Source organism: Panicum virgatum, chromosome 5N (genome assembly GCF_016808335.1).
Source record: "Panicum virgatum strain AP13 chromosome 5N, P.virgatum_v5, whole genome shotgun sequence".
Classification (NCBI taxonomy): domain Eukaryota; kingdom Viridiplantae; phylum Streptophyta; class Magnoliopsida; order Poales; family Poaceae; genus Panicum; species Panicum virgatum.
In genome coordinates, this window is record NC_053149.1 from 37,617,649 (window position 1) to 37,627,829 (window position 10,181).

The window sequence follows — 10,181 nt, forward strand, 5'->3', positions numbered from 1 at the left end:
AACATGAGCAGTGTAGTCTATGATAATGTTTTGTTTCTTCTATACTTTTTTTTTCAAGTTACGTGGTCGTTGCTATCTGGACGTACATACATGCCTATCAGGGAGAATATGTAGTCGAAACATATCATATTAGCCTCTGTAACATAAAGAAATCGCTATCCTTGTCCTCCCAAACCTGGAATATTTTTTATTTGTCGAGGAATGAAATTAGACAGAAATGTGTGATCGTTATACAACGTCCCTCCCGGCCATGAAGGGCCGCACGAGGGGCCTCCGGAAGCTCGTGAGGCATCGAGGATGGCGGCGGCACGGCCATTTCCCCTAGCTCGGAGGGCGTCGGGGCGGGCACGGCCGGCTGGCCCTCTGTGGGTGCTCGCCGGCGGCGGCGGAGCTTGGTGGCCGCGGATCCGGCATCGTTCTGGCCGGATCTGGTGGCCGCGCAGCGGGGAGCGGGGGAGCGCGTTTGTGTGGTGGGACGCGGTGTGGGCGTCCGGCGGCGGCGGCGGCTTCGGCCGGCGCGGATGGCGCTGGTGGTGGCGGCGGCCGTCGTTGCGGCTCCGGCGCTGCCTGCGGCCAGCATGGGACAATGACGGCGGTCAGCGCAAGGCCGGAGGCGCACAGGCGCATCCCCGTGCAGAGACGGGGCGGCGGCGGCGGCCTGCGAGGTGCAGGGCGCGGCGGCTTGTTGCCGCGGGAGGCTCTGCGTGGGGACGCTGGCGTGGCTGGCTGCTTTGGGCCATAGTGGCCTGGAGGAGGTGCCGGCAGACATCTGCGCGCGGGCTATGGGCACGGAGATGAGATGGCTGGTGTTCCCTGGTTCTTCTCCTCGACATCTTTACGGATTTGGCGCTGCTTCGGTGGTGGGGCCGGGTGGCTTGCGGTGTGCTCTCGTGGTGCCGTGGTGGCATTATGAGATGTGCCTGGGTCATCTCTCCGGCAATGGCGTTGCGGAGGCGTCGGTGAGCATGTTGCTGCTGCTTGTCCGTGAATGTGCGACAGGCACGGTGACGATCCGGGCAAAAGTCTTCATCGGCACTCTTGCTAGTGGTAGTGGTGGCGGCGCCCTTGGGGCGTCGTTCTTCCGGTGGGGGCACCACTACGGGGCGTCGTGTCTTGAAGCTTGGGGTCTTAAGGTGAAAACCCGGTCCAGTTTTGGATGAGCGATGGCGGCGCCAACAGCGCCGCGTCCTTCCTGGAGGCGCCGCTTATGGAGACCCGTCACGGCTTGTGGCAGCGTTGGTGGTGGTTTGGCTGGCCCGTGTGTAGAGGCTAGGGAGGTGCGCAAGGTCTTTGTGTTGGCGGCAAGGTGCAGAGGGCCCAGAGATGCTGGAGGTCTTGAATCGGCACGCATGACAGTGGTGACCTCGGTGACGGTTGGGCGGAAGTTGTGCTCTCAAAGCGGTTTTCAGATATCTGAGTCCTTGGCAGAGGAGTGTGAGGCGGTGGGTGAGGCGAGACCCCCACGCAGAGTGGCCAGGATTAGTGGTTTTCATTGGTGCCGTGATGGGAGTTTTCTACTGTCGCAACACTGGAGCAGGGGTTCGATGATCGTGGGTGTGCGGCTTGAGGGTGATAGTCCTGTGTTGGAGGGGTTCAGGTGGCTGCTCGGGCTAGCCGCGGGCTGCGGCTTATGGCGTGGCCCAGCGTTTGTGACGACGGTGCAATCTTGGTGGCTTGCTTTCAGCTTCTCTCCCAGGTGGTGGTGTAGTGTTGTGTTGTGTGCGTTTTGTTTGTGTGGTGTACGCTTCGGCGCGTTATGTACGAATGTTTCTTCTTCTTATATAACAGATCAATGCTCCTACTATTATTTTTTAAAAAAAAGAAAGGTAAATGTGTATGCGGTTTTTAATGGATCTGATTGATACCCTTGATCGATCTGCCACATATATGCCTTCTTGTCGAGACATATATTTAAAAAGATATGACGCGTGGCAGCAATCATCCCCACGCAGGTCGACCCTAGTCCGCGTCCAATGCGCGGCGTTTCGGGCTACGGAGCGGCGACCTACATGCGCACGTCTCCATCGCAACTTCACCGGTCCGTACGGTACGCCCTATCATCATCAAATTCTATAGCGCGAGAGGCTGGAAAGGGAAAACGAACAAGAGCCACATGCCCACATCCCTCTTGACCGTGCAGTACGATTCCACGCCGCCGCCAGTGAGGAGGAGAGGAGAGACCACGGGCCACTTGGACGCGCTGGGCCCCTACGAACGAGGAGCAGCCGCATGATTCGGCCCGGCACCCGCCCCCGGGCGCCGCCGCCCTGGCCGCGCGCAGTCACTCCAGCCAGCAGGCAGTCAGAAGTGAGTCACGCGCGAGGTGAACGTGAAAGTGAAACCGGCCCCGGATCGCGAGCACCCAGCAGGCCTGGGCTTTCCCGGATGGCAAGAGCCTTCTTGGCCCTTGGGCGGCAGCGCGGCGCCAGAGATAGATTCCAGGCCGCGCCGCAAGCGGACAGGGCCAGAGCGCAGCAGTACACGTACTATACTAGCGGCCAGGCGGCAACGGAAGGAGGCGTTCCGTGCGGCGGCACGGCTGCTGGCCTGCTGCAGCCGCAACGGCCGGTGTGGCGGGGCGGGGCGAAGCTTCCCGGAAGCTTCGTCGGACCAGCGAGGCGATCCTCGTCGCATTCACTCCCCCCACACGCGCGCGAGCAACGCCTCGCCTCTTATCTCGCTCTCCGCCCTGCTGCATGCATCGTTATCCTCCCCTAACCATTCGTCCGGTTGTTCTGGCATCCGTCATCGATCTTCTTAGTATCCATCCCCGGGCAATCAAACAAACCCCGCCTTTCAATACGGAGTAGCAGCAGATGCAGGATCAATATTTGTCCCTGATTTTGCTTTGTTATTAGGATAATTAAGCGTCCGGTTACCACTCAGGGATCAATAATAATTCGTCGTCGTCGTCTGTCTCCCTGCCTAGCCTTGCCATCGCTTCCAGAGCAGTCCCAGACTCCATATATATCGGCGGCTCTGCTCTCCAGGCTACAAGCTCGCCCACCAAGCTCTCACCGCGCAGCAGCAACCAGGCGACCCCCCATTCCCCAGGCAGGCAGGATGTCCGGCATGGAGGCCGGGCTGGTGCGCAAGTACCCTTCGGACGCTGGCGGCCTCCGCGCGGCGCGGCACGGCCCGCACGGGCACTCAGCCAGCGCCCGCACCGCGCACAGCATGTCCGCGGCGGCGCTGCGCAAGAAGTCGGACGCCTCGCTGGTGCGCAAGGTGCCCTTCGCGCCGCTCCGCCCCGTCCTCGCCAACCTCCAGGAGGTCTTCCTCGGCACCAAGCTCGCCGTGCTCTTCCCCGCCGTGCCGCTCGCCGTCGCCGCGCAGTGCGCCAACTTCGGCCAGGTGCGTTCCCGCTCCATCATCCGGAGCAGATTGTTAGGATGGAATTCGATCGATCGATCCCGTCCGTCAGTCTGCTTCGCTCTTTAATTTGTTTGGGAGGAAGAAGATGGACGACGCCGTGCTGGGTGGGTGATGATGGTGAGAGATCGGGGGCGAACCGACAAGACGGGATGGGAACGTGACGACATGCCCTTTCCTCGCCACCTCCGTTCATTCTGAATTGACCCCCTCGCTTCCTTGGCTCTCTCCCGAGTGATCCTGCGTCACACTCTTGGTCCTATTTTTTTTTCTTTTTTCTTATAAAAAAATGTTTCAACATGCTCGTGTTTCCAGTAGTCAATCATTCGGCTGTCCGGCGCTGTACGGCGGCTCTTTAAATGCCAAAAGTCGTAACCCGTTGAACCGCTGTAGTAGACTAGTAGTAACAGACTGCTGCATCACGGGCGGTTGTGGTTTATTTATGCCAGTCATGCCTCGATCATGTTCTACCCCCTTGTTCTGATCTGACCTGGCACTCAGTTCTTGGAGAAAATTTCTTGTAAGGCCCAGAAGAAAGGAGCACTTCCTTGTGTGGCCCTAGAAAAATAAAACTTCTTTGTATGGCTTTCACTTTATTTTCTATCCCTTCTATGGCCTTCCCATCACTCCCCATTAGAAAATTCCGTCAATATAACAGAGCCCGCCGGCCGTCCGCTCCACATGCGGCATGGCTCCACATGCGGCGATTCCAGGCCGCTGAAAATGAATCAGACGCTCCTAAGCCGGCCACCTGCACAAGTCCGTTTTGCAGCCCTGCGCCTCCGTTTTGCACGTCGTTTCGCCCCCAAATCCACCGTAATCAGGGGAGCTCGCGCCCGCGCCCAAATCAGGGGAGCTCGACGCCTCGCGCTCGCGGACGCCGGCCCGTCACACATCGCCACCGTGGGAGGTTGCCGTCCCGATTTGGCACCTGTGGGGGGAGACCTCGACAGTGGAGGAAACAGTGGGGGAGGAGGCACCGCACCGGCCATCCTCTGCTCCACGCGCTGCACCATGGCGGGACCACTCTTGGCCATCCCCTGCTCCACGCGCTGCCTCCCGGTGACCACCTCCCTCCTCCACGCGTTGGACTCCACCCGAGCGAAGGCAGGCGCGCCAGCCTCATGCGGCGGCCGTCGGAGCCGTCCATGGATCCCCTGCGCTGCAGGCCCCCACGTCGTCCGCCGCCCCGCGCCCCGTTGACCAGCCGCTGGAGGCGTCGCCACCGCCGCCGGTGAAGGCAACGACGCAAGCGGCTCCGCCACGCCATGAGGGTCCGCCTGGCCCCGCAGAAGCGCACCATCGCCGTGCAGCGCTGCGCGGCCGCCGCGGGCGTGCTCGGCGGGAAGAAGCTGCGCCGCCTGCCGCACATCTTCGCCAAGGTGCTGGAGCTCCCGTTCGCGGCCGACGCGGACGTCTCCGTCGAGGAGGACGCGGCCGCGCTGCGGTTCGTCGCCGCCGCCGTCGACGGGTTCTCCAGCCCGCCTGCCCAGCCACACGCGCCATGGATGCCCCGCTCCTCGCCATGCTCGTCACCGTGGCCGCGACCGCCTCCCCCGCCACGTGCGCGTAGATGCGCCGCGGACGCGCTACACAGGAACCGCCGCAGCGCGCCTTCCGCGAACACCGCCTGCGTTAGCCGCGCGGCGTAGCGGGCGGCGTCGTCGTCGGCGTAGCGGGCAGCGGCGCGGTGTAGAGGGCAGCATCGGCGGAGGCGGCTGCCCGGCGTGGCACCGGAACACCGCGTCTCTGTGGTCCACGGGGATATGGAGCATTCTCGGGGGCTTGGTGGCACTGGCAGCGAAGCAGAGGATGGAGCGGACGGCCGGCAGGACTCCGTCTGATGTTTGACAGAATTTCCTAACGGGAGGTGACGGGATGCCATACAAAGGATAGAAAATAAAGTAAAGGTCATACAAGGAAGTTTTATTTTTCCAGGGCCACACAAGAAAGCTCTTTTTTCTCTAGGGCCTTAGGGAATTTTCTCCAGTTCTTACCCTCTTTACTTCACCAACATACATTTTTTTAATCTGTTAATAATTTTTAATGCCTACTCCTACAAATGAATAATAATATATTACAACCAAGGGACGAATAAGCGACAGGTAACCAGGAATGAGTGATGCATGGGGATCCTAGTGTAGTCTGTATTGAATTATGCAGTAGCAGCATATCCTGTCAGAGAGCTGTGGTCCGCGGAACCTTTATTCGTATTCGCCACTGATGAGTGATGACCGGGACCACCACCGCTCGGCTGTGCCTCTCGCAGCCTGAAACGCCGCCGATGCAGCCACGTTGGGGTCACCGGTCACGCGGGCAGGCGAGGCGACGGCCACCTCGCCCTCCGACGAGATGCTTCCCGCCCCCGGTCTTGCCACGCCGGTCAGCCACCACCCCTGGGCCGTGGCGGATGCGGCCGCTTTAGATACGTGGTGGGCGCGAGCGCGACCCGGTATCCCCTTTATCCCCGCCGGCTCCGGTTGCTGTGGTCACCGGCCGATCGAGCGGTGATCCGCGCTCGGTGCAGCACGCTTTGTCTGGTTGCGGCGGCGGTCCGGCCTCCGGCGAGAGCGGATGGCTGGCCGGGTAACTACCCTGTGACGCGGCGGCGGGCTATGCATTGGCCATGGCGGAGTCCGGCGTCAGAGCACGGCGGGGTTCGTTGTCTGACCAGGGGGGTTTGGTCGTGTGGACTCTGCTCTCTGTTGGTCTCGGTCTTGGTCTTGGCTTCCCGGGAGTTGGGACCCCCTGTTGTTGTGTTCGCTACAGGTGGTTTCGGTTGTGTACGGTTGTGTACGGTTGTAGGCTTGTAGCAAGGGTATTTGGTGGCGTGGGAGAGTGAGAGGTCGCGCTTGAAATAGCTTTGCTGTATACCTGCCGACCTGCCACTTCTACATTAGACATTGACGCGAGACAAATATAGTAGGTAACTTTGGTACTGCTTGGTTATTGCTCACCTCAAGTCCTCAACCTCATGCGTATTAAAAAAATTATCAATAACTGTGTGTTAAATAATTTGGTTGGAATTTGAACTGGAAGTGTGGCCATGGGCCATGGCAGGTGTGGGTGTTTGCGCTCAGCTTACTCGGCCTCATCCCTCTCGCCGAGCGCGTCAGCTTCCTCACCGAGTAAGTTGCTGTCGCTTCCTGGTCAATGTATCTGTTACCATTTTACAGTAATTTTTGCTGCATGTGCCACAAGCTTACGCTAACAGCATGCTGATGAATGAGACCTCCTGTTTTTTTTTTCCTGTCGTGATTCGTGCAGGCAGATCGCAATTTACACCGGCCCCACCGGTAAGCCACACCGGCCCGCCCTCGAACCGTTCCTGTTGTGACTTTTTCTTCTTCGAATTTCTAAAGTCAACGGCGGTCTCATGGTATTTTGCTCCTGCTGCTCTGCATGGCGCTGCTGCAGTGGGCGGCCTCCTGAACGCGACGTGCGGCAACGCCACGGAGCTCATCATCGCGCTGTTCGCGCTGATGCAGGGCAAGATCGAGGTCGTCAAGTGCTCCCTCCTCGGCTCCGTCCTCTCCAACCTGCTGCTCGTGCTCGGCACCTCCCTCTTCTGCGGCGGCGTCGTCAACCTCGGCGCCGACCAGCCATACGACAGGGTACGTACGGCGGCAATCTTTCGCACGCACTTCACACACCTTGCTCGGCTTCCTTCGGTCATGCATTCATACACGCACGCGCAGAGCCAAGCGGACGTCAGCACGGGCCTCCTCATCCTCGGCGTGCTGTGCCAGTCCCTGCCGCTCATGCTGCGCTACGCGGTGGGCGCCGGCGAGCACTCCGTCGCCGCGGCAACCACGGGGCTCGACCTCTCGCGCGCCTGCAGCATCGTCATGCTGCTCGCCTACGTCGCCTACCTCTTCTTCCAGCTCAAGACGCACGCCCAGCTCTTCGAGCCGCAGGAGGTCGACGAAGACGGCGAGGATCAGGAAGAGGCCGTCATCGGGTTCGCCAGCGGGCTCTTCTGGCTCGCGTTCAAGACTGTTCTCATCGCCATCCTGTCCGAGTACGTCGTTGGCACGATTGAGGTATAATCTACATCACTCGCTCAGTTTGGGTTATGCCGTGTCCAGTGTCCTCAGGTAGTACTCTTAACGACAAGAGAGGTACTAATATGGGCTACGTTATTTATGTCGCAAGCCAACCTCAAAATCCTGGGGCTTGTCAGTGAGCTTCATCAGCATCATCCTGCTCCCAATCGTCGGTAACGCGGCGGAGCACGCTGGCGCCATCCTTTTTGCTCTCAAGAACAAGCTGGTAAACACTCAACACCCTATTGTCTGGTGTGTCTGACATGCCCTTGCACGGACACGGAGAGACGACCATAGTTAGCCCAATCATTCAGTGTTGTTAATTAATTACACTCTTGATATAATGCAGGACATCACCCTCGGAGTCGCTCTGGGGTCGGCAACCCAAATCTCCATGTTCGTGGTGGGTATTGCTAGTGACGTGCAAACGGATCTTCGGTCAATATTCGCTTAATTAAATTACTGCCTAACATTGGTGGCATGATTGTACCGTTATCTTCCAAATGTGACAGGTGCCGCTGAGTGTCATTGTAGCTTGGATCGCGGGTATTCAAATGGACCTCGACTTCAAGCTGCTAGAGACTGGCTGTCTGTTTGTCTCAGTAATAGTAACAGCCTTCACCCTCCAGGTACAATACTCTTCTTTCCTATCACTGAACATGTAAAAAGGCTCAATTGGTTCCAGAAACTTCAGAATTTCAATTCGTGAAAAATCCTGTTCAAGTCAACTAGCAGAGAGTCGAGTTTATTTTTTAAAATGCGGTTGAGTTTGTTTTATTGGCATTGATAAAAAAGATGTTAAATCTTATTGCTTTGTGTGTTTTGCAGGATGGAACGTCACACTATTTGAAGGGGATCCTTCTCCTCCTGTGTTACATTGTCATCGGCGCATGCTTTTTCGTCACGAGGCAACCTGCAGGTATGTTGGTTTCTTTCACAGCAGCAACTTCTGCTACTGCTACGACTACTACAATGATGATTTGTACTTGATCATAATTTGGTGGTTCTGATTTTTCCTGTGCCCACCTTTTTATGAAAGGTCATGCAAACGGCAATGGTGTTGGGCTGGCTGTACCAACCGGTACATGGAACGCACAGGGGGCATAACAGGTGGGCCTGCACTATCTTGTTTTTGTTTATCAATCCAGCAAATGATATCTTATTTCGTCTGAAAGGACAGGTGTTTGGCTTGACCAACAGATAGCTGATGGCACGAATGCAACTTATACCTTATTTGTGCATCCCTGTTGCACGCCATAGTTCAGTCATGATCTTTTAATAGCTGATGAATGCAACTTGCTTTGATGTGTCTCGATTTAGTTTTAGCCCTTTTGGACACAGAGAGCACAAAAATGTGTTGCATTGTTTCTCAGTCAGCAGCTTCTGCTGCTGCCTGTGTTAAATGAATAAATGTGCTTAATCATTTGCTTGCCATCAAGTGGCATAACTGGTCAGCTTGCACCACCCTATTGTTAGATGATCCAACAGCTAGTCTGTACTCTGTAGTTTAAAATTACTGATCCCTTTCAAGTCTGACCTTGTTGGAAGGTGACAGGAAAAAACATATGCACTCTTATCTCTGCGCCTTGCAACAGTTGACGAGTAGCGAATTAAATAAATGGGACATGCTAATATGTTAAGGATGGGCTGTCGTCTTAACACACTCTTTAGCAAATTAAGAAAGAATACACATGCCTTGCGAGATGCACCGATGGCATGCGATCAACTCTAATGCTTATCTTATTTGATCTTTAGAAAATAAGACCTGTTTTACTATACAAACAGCGACTTTTCAGGCTGGTCCAGCCTGTGTTACATGTGCCAATCAGTTATGTTCAGAAGACGCAAAATTATATCTTTTTTATCTGTAAGCATTCAGAAATCTAGATCTGAAAACTGTACTGACATCATATGGCTGTTGATGAACATGCAGGTTAGGAGTCCTGCCTGGACAAGCCAGCATGCAAGACAGCAGAGCAATGACCTAAATCAGAGACTGAAACTGCATGAATCTGTCGGGCCTAGGTTTCGCAATGAGTGATGATCCTACTTTTCCAGAGAAATGTGGAAGCCGGCCGGTCCGAGTGCTACCGAGAGCAAATGTATTCATCGTGTGAGAAGCAGCATGATGGGAAGGGTTTGTGCTTGTATTACTATTGGTTTAGTTAGTAGGCTGCGGCTGCTAGCCGCAATAAGGGTACCAAATATGTATGCATCCAATCCTGTGTATATGATTCATCGTGCGCTGCTTCGTATATGAAGCTTAATAGGATAAATATGCAGAGGTGTATTGTAAGTTTTATATAGCACATATTAGCGTCGAATCCTCCAGTTTGGTTAGTGCTCGAGTGCAGACTGCTGTATGCTGCTGTATCTCTTTTGTTGTCAGGGCCGGATCTAGGCAAGGGCTGCAGCCCTGGGCCTACGACTTGGCCCATTAAACCTCCTCCATGAATTCAGGAAAGAAGCAAATTTCTCAGGGCAGAAGAGCTAGACGGCCTCTCAGGGCATCCACGTTGTCTCTAATGTTGGGCACTGTTCGATGGCATTTGTGCGGCGCAGGCTCTTCTGGATTCCGGCGCGGCCGGCCGAACTGCCATCTTCTCTCCGCGTTGGGCGCCGCCATCTTTTGCTTTTCAGCGCGGCCGCCGTCTACGCTCGATTGCTGCTTTTGTTCACACCGGTCTCCTGGTCTTTGCTTTTCCATTGTCGTGCCTCCTGTGAACTACTGGCCTGAGTGGTGCCATTATTGCTGCGAGCCAG

The 10,181-nt window shown here is 56.2% G+C and overlaps 2 protein-coding genes across 2 annotated transcripts; both read left to right on the forward strand.

The window, feature by feature from the left end:
• Positions 1-2,522: 2,522 nt before the first annotated feature.
• On the forward strand, positions 2,523-9,758 carry LOC120672604 (vacuolar cation/proton exchanger 1a-like). The gene is made up of 11 exons (XM_039953099.1): positions 2,523-3,354; positions 6,433-6,500; positions 6,640-6,668; positions 6,790-6,986; positions 7,071-7,415; positions 7,528-7,644; positions 7,768-7,821; positions 7,931-8,047; positions 8,247-8,337; positions 8,458-8,528; positions 9,352-9,758. Exons 1-10 carry the CDS (start codon positions 3,064-3,066, stop codon positions 8,523-8,525), a joined length of 1,377 nt encoding a protein of 458 aa, XP_039809033.1. The 5' UTR covers positions 2,523-3,063; the 3' UTR covers positions 8,526-8,528; positions 9,352-9,758.
• On the forward strand, positions 3,361-6,426 carry LOC120672605. Its single transcript, XM_039953100.1, has one exon. It carries the CDS (start codon positions 4,641-4,643, stop codon positions 5,022-5,024), a length of 384 nt encoding a protein of 127 aa, XP_039809034.1. The 5' UTR covers positions 3,361-4,640; the 3' UTR covers positions 5,025-6,426.
• Positions 9,759-10,181: the final 423 nt, after the last annotated feature.